This window comes from Sphaerodactylus townsendi, linkage group LG02 (genome assembly GCF_021028975.2).
Source record: "Sphaerodactylus townsendi isolate TG3544 linkage group LG02, MPM_Stown_v2.3, whole genome shotgun sequence".
Taxonomy (NCBI): Eukaryota; Metazoa; Chordata; class Lepidosauria; order Squamata; family Sphaerodactylidae; genus Sphaerodactylus; species Sphaerodactylus townsendi.
The window spans coordinates 60,578,518-60,597,307 of record NC_059426.1 but is presented as its reverse complement, the minus strand read 5'-3'; the positions used below and the strand labels follow the sequence as shown (position 1 = coordinate 60,597,307).

Here is an 18,790-nt window from a genome sequence, read left to right as displayed (position 1 = left end):
ATGGATCCACAGTAGATAGCTGGCAGCCTTTTAAAGGGAGGTTAGTTCCATGCTCTCATTATAACAAACATCATCAGTGTAGAGAGATGTGCAAATAGTGCTATGATTGTAATAGTAATAATGCTTGTTAATATCTGTATTCCAGTCTCTCTCTTTCTCGTGTGTGTGTGTGTGTGTGTGTGTGTGTGTGTGTGTGTGTGTGTGTGTGTGTGTGTGTGTGTGTGTGTGTGTGTGTGTGTGTGTGTGTGTGTGTGTGTGTGTGTGTGTGTGTGTGTGTGTGTGTGTGTGTGTGTGTTCTAAAATCTTGTCTCTATAAACCTCACTAACTTAAAGAACAGGACACCCATATGGGCACCCCCATAAGTAAACTCAAAATAGCAAAGGTTTTGGTAAGCGGAACTTGTTCCTTTCCTCCTATGAACAGATAAAAAGGAAAAGGGGAAAGGGAAATCAAAGAGTCTTCACTGGTGGATTGAGATGATGTGAAGGACATATAATGGAATGGTATCTTATAGTGGGAGAGTTTATAAATTAGTGGCTAAAATCTCTGTGATAACTGTGAAGACTGAAACAAAGACTGAAACAAAGTAAATAAAAGAGATGGAAATGCACAGCTTGCAAATTCCTGCACTTAATTGGGTAACTAACTGGGGCACTGTTACAGGCATTTTAAGCTTTTGCTTGCACTTAACACTGTTTATTTGTTATCTGGATTTCTGAATTAGATCAATTTGCTTTATATAAGGATTTGAAGTATTCTGCACCCACTCTCTTCTGTGCCATCAATGAGGCTTCCTTTCCTGTTCTCTCACTCACTCAGATTGGGGTATTCTTATTTTCAATCTAAGGTAGTAAATTTTCATCCTGTAGCTAAATTTGCCAAGTAGTATTCTCTGGTCAAGGATTTGTGTAAGCTGAATTATAGTAGCATCTTTATTATTTCTGTGATTTGGTACTCTTCTGTGGACCTTTTTAAATAAACACACCCACTGTAAGTTTTGACTGTTCTTACAAGTGCAAGAGCCCAGAAATCTATTCTTTGTAATTACTACAATGGTGCTTGCGTGCTTGTTGAACTTTATTTGGTAGGCAGGAGAGCTACATTTCCACATGTGGTTGACAGCTAGAGAGTCGGGGCAAGAAGGATTTGCTACTAGTTTTATGGAAAGGGGAGTGGAAGAATTATATGGTGCTTTAGAAATTCCCAGGTTTTCAGTTGAAATGTCAGTTTGTCAAGCTACATAATATATTCTTATGTTATGGTTCTTCTTATAACATAATGCTGCATCTTCCCGATCTCATTCTTTTGAGTTTGATTTAATAAATTTGAGTAACAATATCTTAGGAAATGCAGTCGGGAAAGTATAATAATATGTGGCAGTTCACTTAGAGCAGATAGACAATCAAATTTAATAGAATCATGAGATTAAGTTGCTGTTGTGTCTCCCAAGCTGTGTCTGCAAAACAGTTCTCTACCCCTCCCTTATATTTGCCATTCAGGATGAACTCTTTGAGGTGGTGGTGTTAGGAACTGAGTTGAACTGAGTGGTCTTGTGCCTGTCTGTGGTCTGTTAACTGCCTTCCTCTGGTATGTGGAGGAGGTGAAGGAAAACAGATTGTTTCATTGCCAAACATACTTTTTGCTTTGCAGCCTGGGAACATCCTTCCTCTCCTCTTTCTGTCATGCCTGTGTAACGTCTCATAGCACCTTCAGTAAGACCTGAAGAACATACTTAGTGAAGAAACGTTGGGTTGGATGGGGACAGGCTGATGACAGATAATTGTCCCAAGAAGACATGTTTATGCATAATTTCCTACTGTTGATTGATTGCCTTGTGTGTCCTGAAAAATCATATCCATTTCCTTCCTAAGGAAGATCAGGCTGCTAAAGTGCATTGTTAGGCTTTTTAAAGGCATTTCTCAGTTTTAATCCATTCTGCTTCAGGTACATATGTGCATTTTTCAATCAGTTGATACAGATTCTGGGTGACCTTTGACTTTCATTTGGCTTCTCTACTGGGATGTGCACTATTTTTTAACCTGGTAGTTTTTGGAAAAGCTGAAAAAGTCAAATACCCATATCACTAAGTGGGTTTTTCGGCTTTTAAAATACCCCCCAATTTTTGGTTCCATTAAAATATATGGGGATTTTTTTTTGTGATTGGGATGTGTGTGTTTTCAAGGTAGAGGCACCAAATTTGCAACATAGCTGCAGGTGACCCTCCTTAGAAGACCCCAAAGTTTGGTGATGTTTGGGCTGGGGATCCAATTTTATAGGCCCCCAAAGGGAGTGCCCCCATCCAGCCAAAGAAATTTGCAATCATTTCCAATGGAAGATGGGAACACCCCCTTTGGGAGTCCATAAAATTGGACCCGCTGATCCAAATTTCACCAAACTTGTTAGTTTTTCTGCAGCTATGCTGCAGATCTGGTACCTCTACCTTGAAAAACACCACACATACCACTACCCCCAGCAACACAAAGATCTCCTGTTGAATGCAGTTGAAGCAAAACTGTCTCCCAGGGCCTTATCCTCCCACTGTTTACAATGGAGGAAAAGACAGCCTTTTTTCCAGGATAAAAGCAAAGGGGTATGTGTATGAGCGACCAGAGGTCAGTGCCTTCCTCCCTAAGAGCCAACCCAAGCCCTACAGAACTATACCAAAACCCAGTGCAGCAGAACCCGACCAATAAGTCAGGAAGCCTGACAAAATCAATTCCAAAATTCCCACAGAAACACAGCACAAGAAAGTCAAAACACGGGACATTTTTGCCAGCCCACAAGCCAATGCTGCCTTGTAGGAATTTTGCCTATGAGGGGAGGTGAGAGACAAACAGCAACAGAGCTGCTTTCACCAGTCTTCCTGTTCTCCTGACAGTGTGGCCCTCTGAGCTTGCATGCTCTCAACATGCTGGAAGAGCTCATCTCTCCAGTGTACAAGCTCCCCAGCCCGCTCAACGATCCTGTCCTTGATGTGCGGGTCGCACATGGTTGCCAGCATGTCCACCTGCTGGGTGAGAGGCTCAGGGCAGGATGCCACACTATCTTGCAGCTTCTGCATCAGCACACACTCTGCTGCAAGCAAACCTGCATGTCCTCTTTCTAGCTCCAAAAACATGGCCAGGTTCTCACAAGTCATTTAGATCATGGGAATGACCCGAGCCAGTGTTGCCTTGTTAGGCAAGAGCAACTGTGTATAGTCCTTAAAGACCTTAAGGACTTTCATAATCTGAAAGACCGTTGACTACTCATCTGGACTGAACTGGTTGTATTTCAGTATCACCGCAGTATCATGGAACAAGGCAGTGAGGGATCCCTTCTGTACTACTGAATGCTCAAGCATGGCGTAGTTGGAGTTCTTTAGTGAGTGCAGAACAGGGGGTGCACCAACATGCCTGTTGGCACCTGCTTCTCACATAGCAGATGGGTGTCCTTCACATTGCATGAGAAGTGACCCATGAGATGCTGGCATTTCTGGAGGCATTTCAGCATCCAGCCTGGGATTCTCTGAAGAACCCAGACCCAAAGCTTCAGGCCTGATGCCATTTCCCTGTGTATGTGCTGCAATTGGTCACCATGAAGTCCATGGTTTTGTCCCTTCCTAGCCAGCCCTGATATATGTTTTTCAAGTGGCAGAAATATTGTCCAATGTGTGTGCCTCATTGTGAATTTCAGCATGGAACAGAAACTTGTCTTAGCCAGCACTTACCACTCCACTTGTTAGAGTGTCATTGGCTTGCCACCAGTGTGCCAACAGTGAAAAGTATACATGATGTATCTGACAGGAGGTCCAGATGTCAGACATAAAGCTCACAGTTCTCTTGTGAGTGTGGGACAACTGTGTCTTCACATGTCCCCTGGCAGGCCTGTACAATGAGGGCATCACACTTCTTGTCATTGTGGTGTGAGAAGGAGGTGTGTACCAGCGATAGGCTTGGAGGAGCTTGCGGAAGGTGATGTCTTCAACAGCTCTGAAGGGCTGCCTGTCAACATTGATCATCTTGCTAATGAGACAAGAGACCATCCTTTCTGCCCCCTGCTTTCCCACCTGTTTCCACCCTGGTGACACCCTTGCCAAACATCTCTATCATGCTTGCCATCCCTGCATACAGCAGGGAGAGCACAAGGTGAGGTTGCTGGTCAACTCACTACTTGACAGGCTAGTGGCTGCTTAGCCACTTCACTAGCATCTTTCTCTCGCTGAAGAAGCACAGCCTGGTAGGTACTTCATCAGATGGTTTCAGAGTCCAGAAGTCAAGAGATTACTAATGCCTTTTCCTTGATTGATCTGGTCCCTACCCAGCTGGCGCTGTGCAAAATGTGGCTTCTCTGTCTCCTGGAAGTGCTTCCAGAGGGAGGCTATGAGGGGGCACCCACACTGACCAGCAGCTGTGGACACCCCCAGAGCTGCCTCCTGTGAGGAGCTTGCAGCAGATACATTCTGTCTAGAGGGCATAGGAAGAGATGACCAAAGGGGAAGAGGCTGAGATGGCTGCACTTCATCTCTTCCTCTTGTGCTACCTGTCTCCTCTTGGAAGGTCTACTAGGCTCTGGAGAAAGCAGAGTAAGGAGATGGTGCATGCAACACTCTTGTCCCCAAAGCTCACCTCAAAAGACAGCTCAGTCAGTTCCTACTACTACTACTGGGAAAGCTCAACAACAGCTGGAGGAGATTACCTGAGCATCAGACCACTACTCACTGCCAGCACCTGCATTCTCTTGTTCAGGTGGTGCTGCTCCAACATCTGCCTCAACAAAGAGTGCTTTTTGGGGCTTCTTCGTTGCACCACTCCAGCCAGAGGTCAGGGAGGTGGAAGGTGGCTGAGAAGCAGGTCTCTACAAAGCCATGGCCCTCCCCTTCAGTCCTCTAGTCTTCTCCCTCATCTTTCCCCCAGCACACCACTGCATTCTCTTCCTGTCACTCACTGTTCTCCTGGGCCAAACTCTGGCTAAATATCACAGAGAAGTTAATTTCCGAGCTGCCTGTCCTGCACTGTAACCTAACAGACCCTGAAAGCTTTTTAAGAGCCCCAGCCCTCCCCAAAGAAAACTTTGTTTGGTAAAAAGTTAGTATTTGGTAAAAAGTTATTTGGTAAAAAGTTTATTTGGTAAAAAACCTTGCTTTAAAGTGTGGTTTTCCTCTTTATTGGTTTGTTTAAAGAACTACTACCTAGTGGCTCCCTAATTCTAGAACAGTGATGGCGAACCTTTTCGAGACGGAGTGCCCAATCTGCAACCCAAAACCCACTTATTTATCGTAAAGTGCCAACACGGCAATTTAACCTGAATACTGAGGTTTTAGTTTAGAGAAAATGGTTGGCTCCGAAGCGTGCGTTACTCGGGAGTAAGCTTGCTGGTAGAAGGTGGCTTTGCTCTGAAGCAACCATGCCACTTTTTGAGCAGGTGAATCATGACCCTAGAGGGGTTTACTCAGAAGCAAGCCCCATTGCCAGCAACTGAGCTTACTCCCAGGTAAAGGATCGCGCTTTAGTTCTTTGCATGAAAATCAGTGGGGTTTAACAGCGCTTAACAGGGTTACCTATACTGCTTCCCCAAAACTAGGTCTTAGGTTTAAGGCTAATAATTGAGCCCAGTGGCCCAGGCCAGCCTAGATGTGTGTGTGTGGGAGGCACAATTCCCCCCCCCACATGATGAACTCTGTGTGTGCCCACAGAGAGGGCTCTGAGTGCCACCTCTGGCACCCGTGCCATAGGTTCGCCATCACTGTTCTAGAACCTGTCTAAGGTTAACCTGCAATTATCCTGGAGATGCAAGTTCAAAACTTTTTAAGAAGTGAAGAGTAACTGCACTAAAATTTTGTCTGTCTCCTATACTGCAAGCTCCTCAATTCCAGATAAAGGAATCAAGAAGAGTTCCACTGCAAAAGCAAGCTACAGTCTGAACTAATTAACTAGTTTTCTAAGGCCACATGGCTTCAACTGTAATTAAAGTCCACTGAAAAGCTTTAGTGTATGCTAATCAACTATTTGGCATATGGAATCGACTCTTCTTAACACCTACAAGAAGTCTAATTAGGAAGAAACTGAAGCCCTACATCTAAGTTAAAGTTCGAGGATTTTTAAAAACCAATTCCTCGCATGCCCTTATTAAAACTAGCCTCTATTTAAATCTCAATTACTGTATCAAAATGACTCAAATGAAACTTGCTAGGAGGAGTACAACAATATAATTCCAACTCAACAGGGAAACAAGGAACAGAACCCCCTAAACCCTCTAATTAAACAAAAGAAAAAAAACCCTGGAACACGGGTGAGAAGACACAAACACACACTCAAAACCAAAGGAAATACCTATTACAATCCCAAAGCCTTCCAAGGCTCCACACAAGGACAAAAAATACAAAAAATCTCTGCAGCCAACTAAATTGCAAAAATAACTTAACAAACAGGAAAACCAAACCAAACTCAGGGCAATTGAATGCTCTTTAGGCCTCACAAGGCCTTGCCCCCTCCTCCACTAAGTGGCCAAAGACTAAAAGGTGCAACACAGTTCACCCAATTGCCCCCCAATTATTTGAAAATAAATCAATTATTTCAAACTGTTCCGCATCTTCTTCTGCAGGCACGCAGGTAACAATCCAAAGCATGCAGCAGTTAAAGCACCAGAAACTCTCTTATGTTCTTAAGCAGCAGCTAAAGCCAAGCTTTGCATTGAACTCTCTCAAATCTCTGTCTGGAATGAGGTCATGCTCTTTGGTCATGCACAGAAAAAAAAATGAAACAAATCCGGCCAAAAAGCACCTTCTGTGATTAGTCAAACAGCAGTGTTGTCCCTAACCTTAAATCCTATTGTCCACTCTAACTTTCTGTCCCCACTTCCACTCTCCCCTCTTTAGAGGTTGTTGCAATCCACATTAAGACTGCAGCAGCCTATCAGAAATGCTGTGCAAAATGCATTGCAGCCTTTGGCCAAATAGGAAGGCTCCAGCAAGCTCTTCTATTTGCTACTTCAAGATGCCTCTCCCCATTTCTCCTGTTGCCCTGGAAACTAGTAAAAGGGCAGAAAATGAACAACAGGAGCTTGCTCCTTCCAGAACAATCCAGCAAAGTGGGGGCCACCTTTTCCAGTCCAGCAGAACCTACCTGGAAGCCCAGCAGAGCACTTGGCAACATAGATTTAAAGGGGGAAGGTGTTAAAATTTAAAACCCAATGACTAGCCTCATGAATGAACTTTACACTAATTTTTTTAGATATAAAAAATTCTTTTGTGGGAAAGATGAAAAGCCCTTTCCCCCCACCCCAAGGCTAAAAATGTTTGAGTTTTTAACATTTTTCGCTTTTTCGCTTCTTCTGGTTAGCCAGGATGTTTTTTTTCAGTTCAGCATATCTGAATGCCCACTCCTAATCTCAGCAAAGCGGACTGACAGATGCAATTGTTCTGTCTGTTCTCTAAGTTAGAAGTGACGTTTAAGAATAGGTCTATTTTTCTGTAGAAACAAGTGGTGATATCTGTCCTGTAACTGGGATTCATCCTACTCTTTTTGCAGTTACTCACCCTACTTAAGAAGTAGGTTAAGAAATGGGGAGTGCAATGGATCCCATTGGAGTCTCCAAGGTAGCCTTATTTTGCAGTTATAAAGTGGGTGAGAGGCCACAGGTGTCAGCTCTGCAGTACTAGTTTTTAAGCATAATTCTGAGAATGTTCATTTTCTGTGTATGAATAAAAGTCGTGACATGAAAATGAAATCATGAAATGAAAATGATTAATCTGAATATACTTGTGCTCAATTTCCTTTGGCTTTAGGAGCCAGATTCTTTATTCAGCCTTTAGGGTTTTGTACTTTAATGACCATGTTTCCAAATTATTTGCAACTATGAAACCTAGTCCTAACCTCTTAACAGTTTTTTTAAAAAAATATTAACACTACAGTATGGAACTAAATTTAGGAGTAACCCCTGGCTGGTATCACCAAAACAAAAAGTTAAACTATGACATATCTTAAAATTACCCCAATTTCTTATTGCTTCTTATAATTCAATTTTTGCTGTAAAAAAACTCTTAGTTTCATTGTGGTTCTGTAATATTGCAAGAATTCTAAGTATAAGGTGTTTTTAAAAATTTGGCTTGTTTTAGGTATATGTAGATTTGATGGTTTTGAAATAATATAGTTTACATTGCAAATACTTTAAGTGGAAAAGATTTTTGTTCATTCCTTTTCTTGTAGTTTTTTTTTGTAGTTTTAATTTAACAACAATTTAATGTTGTTCGTTACAAAACGCTTCATCTGTTGAAGGCATTGTTTTTAACCTGTAGATTCTCCTCCTTTCAGCATTGGTTGGACAATACCAAGAGTATTAAAAAACAAGTTAAAAGTAAGTGCCCCTGCCTTTGTTTTCTTGCGTACATTCTTCTTTTCGCCTAAATGTTTTGTTCCTACTTAAAAAGTATTTACTTCTCCAGAATCTACTTTGGCAATATTCAAAGAAGAATGTTGTAATGCCAGAAACTTGGCAGTGATTAGTGGTGACATGATTCCCTTTGACTTGTTGCATAATTGCTTTCTGCATAACATGCTGAAGGCTGAATCATTCCGGAGCAACATATTGTTTTGAGCCACAACCACAAAAGGTTTCGAAGCACCTTTCAATTTTCCATATATTTTCTCTGCCTGTGGCCATTTGAATAAAGAGAAGATTGAATGGATTATATTGTATGACAACCTTTGCCTCACCAGCCTTTTTCAAGATTTAATTGACTTCCTTTGTTGGGTTTAACACATCTGACAAAGGTAATAAAATGCAAAACGAGGCAGAAACTTAGAAGATCTAGCATAACAAACATCTCACTGGGAATTAAGGATGAGCATAAGTACCATCATGATCCCCCTATGACAGTGTCTGCCTTTGGAGGAGAATGAAGTGAGGAGTCTATCAAAACAGGATGTTGCCCTGAGCCCTGATTTTGCTGTAGGAAGAGGGCAGTGATGAGTGTGAATGAAGGTGTGTCCTGCTTAAATGAGTGTTCCACTTGTTTATTCCTTGTTGTCATAGTATTACTTCCACTTTCCCAAAGGCCATATTGTAAAATTTGGTCTGGGGACTTGTAAAGTTGACTCACGAATGGGATCATAGGTTTCTGCAGATGGAGGACGCTTGTGTTGGAAACAAGCTTCCTTTCTTCGGGAGTTATATTTATTATCATAATACATCAGGAGAAGACCAGAACATAAAACTTGACCTAATTTGTATAATTTGAAGGAACCATCCTTAGTTGAATTTTCTAGAGTGGCAGCTAAAAGAAAAATGCTTGGCTCCTTTAAGAAATCTTCTCTCCAGATTTGACTTTGAATTCAGTAGTGAGTGCTAAGATACTCATATCAGATACTTCCAGGATTATGAATGTTTAGGCAATTTTCAAAGATTTGGCTGGGTGCACATCAAAGATAAGTTGACTTTTCTGTTCTTGGATAGTGTCTTGAGATATTAAGATTAACCTAGAATTGTCTGTTCTTGCACAGAAAAATTAACTTAATGTGATGTGCCTCTTCAGTTGGCATCTTAATGTATAATGAATATTTTTGTCTGTGGTAAATTCTTCAGTGGAAGAAAGCCTCCACAGTGTCTAGAGATAAGCAAAAGGGAAACAGTGTCATAGGAGCCAAGACAATGTTTTTAGGTCAATTACTTTAATGTTGCAAGCATAACTACTAATGAAAGTATCTGCAGAATGATTTATTTGCTGTCAATAACCCAAATGCACGTTCTCTTTTGTAGTTGGTCCACCATACTGTCTCCATCTTCGTGTAAAGTTTTATTCCTCTGAGCCAAACAATCTGCGTGAAGAACTCACAAGGTACATAGAGTACATATTTTCCGCATAATGCCAAAGGAAGGAAGCAAAAAAAAATCAGCTATAAACTCTGGCAGAAAGCAGAGTAATACATTGGCATAATTATAAATATTATTCATTGTATGGTGTTCTTGTGATTTTATTGCACTGTGTTGCTGTGTGGCTTAGATCAAGCATAGCATTATAAAGGATTGTAGAATTTTTGTGTTTGATGTGGCTTTATCACCTCTGTCCTCCCATTACAGTCTGAAATGCCCCCCATGTTACTCAGGAACAGCATTTTTGGGCTGTTGAGAAGAATTTGTCCCCCATGTGCTGGAATTTGTCCACTGGGCCCAAACTTGTGTTTTGTGTGCTTTGTTTTATTCTGTTTTGTGATCTGTCTTGATTAGGTCTGTGGGTAGGCAGCATTTGCAGTTTCCAATTTATTCAGACATTGCAAAACTTGTTTTATAATGTATCTAGCAGATTCCTCAGTGTGTCACCATTATCAGTGTTTCATTTATAAATAAACAAACTTCCAGTCATCAAGTACTGTCCTTGAAGGACAAAGGTGGCCAGGTAGCACATGAGGGAGGGAAGGGAGAAAGATGATCTGCAAATAGTCTCTTCCTCCAAGTGTCCCATTCCAGCAGGCCAGTGAACATTGTGTTCCGGGGTTTCAGTGGCATGATGATTCTTTGTATTTAGGATTCTGAACTGGAACCTGTATGCCCTCACACTGTTCATCAGCTTTGCATTGTATTAACAATCATAACTAGATCAGTTCAAAAAACTTTTGTTGAGGAAATTTTCAGATTTGGTGTTAATGCTTTCTGTTTTGGAAATATGGCCTTTTTACCTTTAAAAAGGATTATGAGATCTTAAGACAAGCTACAAAATCAAATTCTTTTAACTAGAATTTTGTCCCCTTGGTGTGGAATACACCGCTCCTTATTTCCATGCCCCAAAGTGAGAGGCCAAAGTGCAGTGGCTGATGGTTTTAAATAGTTTAAGTACCAGGTTAATATTTTAAAGTATACATTTATAACTACTGCCTAGCTTTGAACATATGGCTTTGTTCTAATGCTTTCTTCCTGTAACAGGTATTTATTTGTCCTTCAGCTAAGACAAGACATTCTGAATGGCAAGTAAGTACTGCTGGTGATTCTGTGAAGTGTATGGCTTTTTTACATCAAGTGTGTTCTGCAACATAACACAGATAGGACAGTTATTGCTCACCAAAAGACTAAAATTATTCCAAACTACTCATACAGTTTTGTTGAAGTGAGCATTTTTAATATTTGCTGATAGTTATAAATAATTGTTGGGGCTGGATTCAGTGAAAAATTAGAGCAATCACAGGCATACATATTTCCTTCTGTTCTCCTTGAAACCTCACAGCCTGTTCCAAAATGGCTACTGACAAAAAGCTGTGCATCCTGTGTTACCTCCACAAAGAGAGAGAAGCAAATCTCAGTTTTTCTTTTCCACTAGCAGTGCTTCCTTTGATGCAAGAGCAAGGAGGGGACTATCTTGCCCAGCTGCTTTTCACCAATGTAGCTCTGTCTTTTTATCTGGCATTGGTCCTGTGCTTCTGGTTGTTAGCTTTTCACAGATTTCAGTTTCTGGGATAAGAGAGATTTGGCAAAGATCCATGTCAGCAAGCACCTTCCACAAATTTTGTGTTGGAACCAACTGTGATTCTTCTTGACTTTCTGAATGTCATTATAATGTATCTTCATTACCCAGTTACAGAGAATATTCAGCTTCCTACAGAGCTACAGGGCAACAAAATTGGACAAGGATGTATCATTTTATCTAGTACTTGCTTTGTATTAACTATGAGGGTGCTTTCACATATGCTGAATAATGCACTTTTAGTCCACTTTCAGTCCATTTCTCAATTGGGGTGTACTACATGAAACAACAAAATCCACTTGCAAATGATCACTAAAGTGCATTATTCAGCATGTGTGCAAGTATGGTTATAGTTTCTTCAGTACAGACTGCATTTTCAGTTGGTGCTTATTAGTCATGTGCCTGAGCAATACACGTAAAACTGAGGGCTGACTTGCCAGTCAGGTTTTTCTTTGACTCATTAAGCATATGGCACTTGTGTAGTCTTGAAAGTCCCATCACTCTAGATCTGGAGTGTCAAACATGCTTCCTGAGGGCCGGATCCAGCTCTTTGAGAGGGCTTACCAGGTCTGCGAGCCAACTGAGGCAACCTCCCCTCACTCCCAGTCTGATGTCTTGAGCCTGCTGTGAGCTCACTAGACCAGGCATCCACCCTACCCTGCTCTGGCCTGGCCTGGTGAAGCTACTGCAGGTTCACCAGTGCAGGCACCCACCCTAGTCCAGGCATCCCCTACTCCCAGTCTGTCCCGGCGAGCCTGTTGTGAGCTGGCCAGTCCAGGCACCTTCCTCACCCCTTTCCTGATTTGTCCTGGCAAGCCACCCTCTTCCTTCCATTCCAGTATGGACTGCTGAGCATGTTGCAGGTTCGCCAGCTGAGGCAGGTACTCCCTCCTCCTCCCGTGCTGATATGGGCTAGCGATCCTGCTGTGGGCTTTCCAGCTGAAGCAGCCACCCCATCCCCCAGTGCTGTTCTAGGCTCAGATTAGAATGGAAGTGAGAGGGTGGCCGTTCTGAGCCGGTGAGTCCACTGTGGGCTCAACAGTCAGTAGCCACTCCCCTTGTGCTGAATTGCCCCACCCCTTGGCCCAGACCCGACCACGTTACATTTATTTCATATCCAGCCCTTGTAACGGAATAATTAGGAACCATCTGTCAATATCACCAAACTTTTATCACTACCACTGCCCCACCTCCTCTTCCAAATCCTTAATATAGTTTTATTTTCTAAATTGCCTGGTTTTTTCCCTTTCACTCTTACAGGTTGGAATGTCCATTTGAAACAGCTGTGCAGTTGGCGGCTTACATGTTACAAGGTGAGTGGATTGAAGGGAACTGTGTGGGTGTGCTGCTGGAGGCCAGGGATCATTTCAGATCTGACTGGTTTCTAAATAGACAACAGTTAGGAGGAAAAAATACGTACAGTATCACAGTCATTGTGTGTACCTCTGTCAGGATGTTGCAGTTGGCCATAGATTCCCATCACATGATCACGACATGAGCAAGAAGTGCAAAAAAACCCCAACCTTCGTAGAGGTACTTTTGAAAGAAGCATTCTTTAACCCATAAAACATCTCTTCATTTTTGTTGGTCCATTTTGCAATTTTACTGTGTCTCCTTCTGCAGAGATGTGGTCAGATAGAAGAATATGACACCCAGTTATAATTGCATCTGGTGCTTTGAAACTGACAAATGCTATATCAAGAGATGATCTTAGTGAAGTTGGAATTAATAAGCACCAAAGTGAATATGAGCTTAAAAGGAGCACTTCTTGCTTCCTGGTCATTGTGGCAACACTGTTTCCCCTCAGCCTCTTTTCACCAGCGTGGTGCAGTGGTTAAGAATGGTAGACTCTAATCTGGAGAACCAGGCTTGATTCCCCTCTTCTCCAATGAGTAGTGGACTCTAATCTGATGAGCTGGATTTGTTTCCCCACTCCTACACAGGAAGCCTTCTGGGTGACCTTGGGCTAGTCACAGTTTGTTCAGAACTCTCTCTCATCCCTACCAACCTCACAAGGAATCTGTTGTGAGGAGGGGAAGGGAAAGGAGTTTGTAAGTCTTCTTATAGAAGAGAAAGGGGGGATTTAAATCCAAACTCCTCTCTTATTCTTCTTCAAATAAAGCTGCAAAAACAAATAATAGATTTCTAAGTCCTCAATTTGAGATAATTTACAGACTATAGATTTGTTTTTGCACAAGCAGCTTTTTTCATCTGTTTTTGTTGGTAGTTTCTTTAGCTCTGCTGTCTGCGCTGCTATACTTGGCAATATTCATATAAAATAGCAGCATGTTCTGAGGTGATCTTCATTCAGATGCTTGGGAAGCCAGAGAGGTGAATGGCTTTTGGAAAGGGAGGCTGTATAGAAAAAACTTCAACTTTTTGGTTTGGAGACCGTTACATGGTTCCCATTCCAGCGTCTCTCTGCCCACTGCAGAGACTTTCTTCTACTATAGCCCTTTCTTCCTCTGCGCTAGAACTTCTGTGTGAGCAAGATCTCATAGAAATGCTGATGACAGAAGAAACGAGCACCACAGCTGAGGAAAGCCACTGCATGAAAGGAAATGATGTCATGAAATCCGAGGCATGGAGTTCAGCCAGATGCCAGGAGTTTTTGGAGTGGTAGTTCAGTTGACTTCTGGAAGAGTTAAGCACCTCTAAGATGCTAGGATCAGCCAGCATTATCAAGGCTCTCACAATGAAGTGGCCACTCTCAAAATCAGATGGAGCTAGATTTCACTTAAAATGTTCATAGCTGGTTCAAAGGCCAAAAAGTCTTGAGGCTACTAAAATAGGATTAATGTTTTAACAAGAGGTGTTCATTTACCATGAAATCAAAATGTTTGCAGGGCATGTTTACAGAGCAAAGATAATATTTGTCACCTTGCGCCAATGGCAAGATGGATCCAGGCTGTATATAGATAACTCAATGGCATCTCCAGGGATTCAGATTATTTACGGTACTTGAGGTCATCCTGCCTACTTTTTTTTCCACCCTAAAGATCTATTTCATATTAATTCCTCCAAATGCTAATACAGCTAATGAGCCCTGATTATGTGAGATTCTAGCCACCGTCTTGTTAATTTGTTTGCTATTACCAAGCTAATCCGGGGCTTGGATTGTTATTTTTTTCCCTTGGTCAAAATGTTATGTGTAGATTTAGATTATTTTTGTATGCTTAGAGGAGAAGATAGAGTACAAGAAACAAATCACTGTTTTAGATGGGATAGGTGAGGCAGTGGGACACTCAGAGTTATGTTACAGGGTTCCCCCCCCCCCCCTCGCAATGGTACATCTGATACTCTGGGGAGAAGTAATTTCACATGGGCAGCTATGTTAATCTATAACAATAAAATAAAACTGGAATATAGTGGCACCTTTAAGACTCTCAAAATTTATTCCAGTGTCAGCTTTTGTGAGTTGGAGCTCACTTACTCAGATGCAAAGTAGGAAGCCTTATGCATTATGAAGCACACAGGCATGAGGAAAGAAATGAACTTGCTTGGCTTTCCTGCGATGTTACACATGGCAGTTAAAAGTACAATGCAGTTGGTGAAGACAAAAATGGGCACAAATATTGGCTTGGTTCCTGCCTAGAATTTCCACAGGGACAATGGGTCCATTTTATTGACTTTCCTATCCTGTGACATAGGAGAGTCAGATTTTCCCTCAAGCTATTTCTATAGGCCCCTGTTTGCCTAGGAACAGCATTTTAAGGAATGTTTGGGGCTGCAATTAGAGGGAGAAATTCCCCTTCTACCTGCAGAAATTATAGAAAAGCCATTGAGTAGATCCTGCAGGAGTATACATCTTTCAGGAACTGGTAAGATGGAGAGATCCCAGTCTTCAGGAAAGAAGTAATGTGCCACTTGCCTTAATGTCTGACTAGCAAATCTGTTTTGGTCATAAATCCTTCCTGCAAATACAGGCAACAGAAAATGTAGCGCTTCAGACTTTAAACTTGGTGTCTAGCTGTTTAAATCAGCAGGAACCTAAGCTGCCTTTGAAAGCAATCCTCTAAATCAGACAGGCAGCATTGTGAGAATAAATTACGGATTTAGAAATCTTCTTTATGTCAGATTGGAAAGCTCATGCAAACGCTACGTAGAACTTTTTATAATAAGCAAATTGGTATTCAAAACACAAGACCTGCATTAAAAAAATTATGTGGCACAAAATTGAATGATTTTTTTAAAAAGTCCAATAAGCCGTCTCTTTCTTCAACCTATATTTCCCCTTGTATGGTAAGAACTCGTTTTAAACTACCCCCCCCCAATCAAAGCAATAGGCAGTGCGTTCAGAAATGTGCCACAATAAATGTACATCACTTGATTTACGCAAAGCTTTATGGCTTTCCGATGAATATGTGAACTGGTTTCACTGCAAAACATTTCATGCTAAAAGAGTGTTCTTTTATATTTTTCTAGTGGTTTTTTGGCTGAAAGCGACAATTTAGCTGGGATGGTATTAATTTCTTTTTTTTTAACCACCCAAACAGCTTTTTAAAATGCTGTTTGCCATTAATTTTCCTGTCAAATGATAACCTCAGTGGCTTGTCACCCTACTTCTTATTGTTACTTCCTCTGAAGTGACAACCATGATATTTCATTTCCTTTTTTAAAAACATTTGATCCTGGTTTGCATTGCTAATTTGGAGTGGAAGCCCAAATCATTGTCTGCACTCAGGTGCTACAAACCTAATTTGTTGCCCTGTTTACATACTCCCTTTCTTTACTTGTGCAGAATGATGGAAAGCTTTCTGGTTTCTGAAGCCCTCACCATCCAAATGCAAGCACCCAAACAAATTGGAAGATGTTATCTTCCCCACAAATCTGGAGCAGTTCAAAGGCTTCTGAAATCAGAAAGCTTTCACTTTCCTGTATATGAGAGGAGAAGAAGGGAGTGAAAGCACAGGAGTAATGAGTAACATGGCAGCAAGACAGATTTGGACCTTTTTCAAACAGTCTCCTGCGTTTGCTGTCTAAATGCAGCCCATATTGCACATATAGTGGAAAAAATATGGTATGGGCTAAAGCACCATTGGGACAGAACTGCTAGTATTTTACTGGTGGTGGAGCCAAAAAGAGCTCTGGTTGATTTTCCCAGTCCAACTGTTTTTCCAGTCCAAAAAATACCCTTCAACCGTGCTTCAGTGCAGCCTGGTACTTGAGGGTGAAGGAATGGACCTCCTCCTGATGTATGATGGTGGTGTCGCTGAGGACACAAGCAGAGTGATTAGAGCAGAGTTCTTCCTGCCTTAATCACATAGATAATCCCAGCTAATCAGTGGACAGGATATCTGTATGCTGTGTAGGCAATCACATTTGACTACACTGTGATGTCATTCAGGCCAAAGTAAATGAAGTCAGAGAACAAGCAAATATGGGAAACTGAAATGAACAGGGAGCATTTTTGCAGACATTAGCTAAATAAATAAATAGTTGAGGGAATAGCATTTTTCAACTCTGCTACAGATGTTCCTGAGAAACAGGGAGCATATTTGAGTAATGTGAGATGATATGAAAATTGTGTTGCTTGATCTGTGATGGCTCATTCTGACATTCATCAGTTAACATTGCACTAAATTCCAAAATGCAGGCTTGGGATCTTAGGGCTTAGGATCTTGCTACATCTTTATTAAAATTTATTTTTAAAGTAGCTTGATATCAAATGTGTGGATATTGTTAGCTCGAATATTTGCGGTAATAGAATTAATAAAAAATAACAGAAAGTGATGCTGACATTTTTACATCTCAAAAAAAAATTAAAGATGAAAAAATGCAGTATCTAGAACACATAATGCATCATTTTAGGCACGTCGGCCTCTGCCCCATTCCAATCAGTTAATTAGAAAATACTTCTATTTCTGGAATTCTGCTGAAATATTTCTCTTTGCAGCTGAACTTGGTGACTATGATCCAGCTGAGCACATCCCAGACATAGTGTCAGAATTCAGATTTGTGCCTAACCAGACTGAGGACATGGAAATGGCCATCTTTGAGAAATGGAAGGAATACAGGTAGCAAATACCCAAATAATGATATGAAAACAATCTGAATCCTTACCCTGTGAATTGTCAGTATAGATGTTGCTGTCCTGGGGAAAAAAATTCTGTCCATTCTGGAACTTGTCTGTTCTATTTACCCAGTGGTGAATGAGATTATGTTTCAAAATATGTGTAGCCTGCAGTTTGGCCCAACCGAAGGGTGAAATAGAAGATAAAATATTGTAACATTAGGTTGAAATGGTAACTGTTGTACAGAGGAAATGTGAGTAATTCTCTGGCAAGATTTGTATGGCCAGATAGTGGCAGCTGGAACAATGCTTTTATTAGATTTGCTTTAATTTTATCACAGCTTTCACCAGTGACTGGTCTTGACTTCAGAAGCCAGTGGATGCTGGTAGAATCCAAACTATGTAATCGCTCGGTCAGTGGGGGTGGGGGACCTCATCTTAGAGACTGAATGGAGGATAGCCTTTGTATTATATGTAAGCTGTCTTTCTCCAGTTCTGCTCACCTGCAGCAACTTTCACTGAAGATAAAATTGATCCATTTTTCTATTACTGTTCTATTGTTCTAATGTCTCACTTTATTTTCTGTTATTATTTTTTAAACATAAATATTAATTTTAAAAAGTTGTCTGGATAACATTGTGTCCCATCTGGGTACCTGCAGTCATAGCATCTCTGACTGGGAAACTCTGTGAGGTTCTAGATATTAATTTTCTAATGAAATACTTTTCCAGTCTAGCATGTTGAGGACTAAGGTTCAGATCTAGTCATGGAGCTCAAATAAAATGGAGCTTAGAGACCAGCATCACTTAGTTGCTTCAGCAGACCCAGGAAGATTTTCTCTCTGGTTCTCCTACCAGTCCTAGTTTTCTGTCATGACGTCTATAATTTTTTTGTTTCATAATCTAAACTTCAGGGGACAAACACCAGCCCAGGCAGAAACAAATTATTTGAACAAAGCCAAATGGCTGGAAATGTATGGCGTAGACATGCATATAGTTAAGGTAAGTTTCTGTCTAAAGGCCGATTTGGGGGAGGGGGTTATGGTGTTTTTAGTGTAGCATGAACACAAATTACAAAAATGAAATAGAAAGAAAACAAGATAAGTAAGCCTATAGGCTGTGTTGATGATGCGATATAAGAATGTTTGGGATCTGTTTCTCATGTAACCCCGTCCAAAGCCTGAGTCGCTGCCCTCACACCTCCAGAGGGCTTTCAGGCAGTGCAGATAGGCAGGGATAACTGACTCCTGCCCTGAGTTCTGGAAAGACCTTCTTAAGGCCAAATGGACTCATGCCATTCTTTTGGAAGGTATAAATCCACAGGCTGGGACACCATTCTCCTGACC

At 41.3% G+C, this 18,790-nt stretch overlaps 1 protein-coding gene across 1 annotated transcript in view; it reads left to right on the top strand.

The window, feature by feature from the left end:
- EPB41L5 (erythrocyte membrane protein band 4.1 like 5) overlaps positions 1-18,790 on the top strand; it is an 84,949-nt gene that overhangs the window by 13,759 nt on the left and 52,400 nt on the right. Inside the window, exons 4-9 of the mRNA XM_048486702.1 lie at positions 8,293-8,335; positions 9,737-9,815; positions 10,898-10,942; positions 12,693-12,745; positions 17,329-17,449; positions 18,359-18,446. Coding sequence (XP_048342659.1) covers positions 8,293-8,335; positions 9,737-9,815; positions 10,898-10,942; positions 12,693-12,745; positions 17,329-17,449; positions 18,359-18,446 — 429 coding nt within the window. The remainder of the gene's footprint in view (positions 1-8,292; positions 8,336-9,736; positions 9,816-10,897; positions 10,943-12,692; positions 12,746-17,328; positions 17,450-18,358; positions 18,447-18,790) is intronic.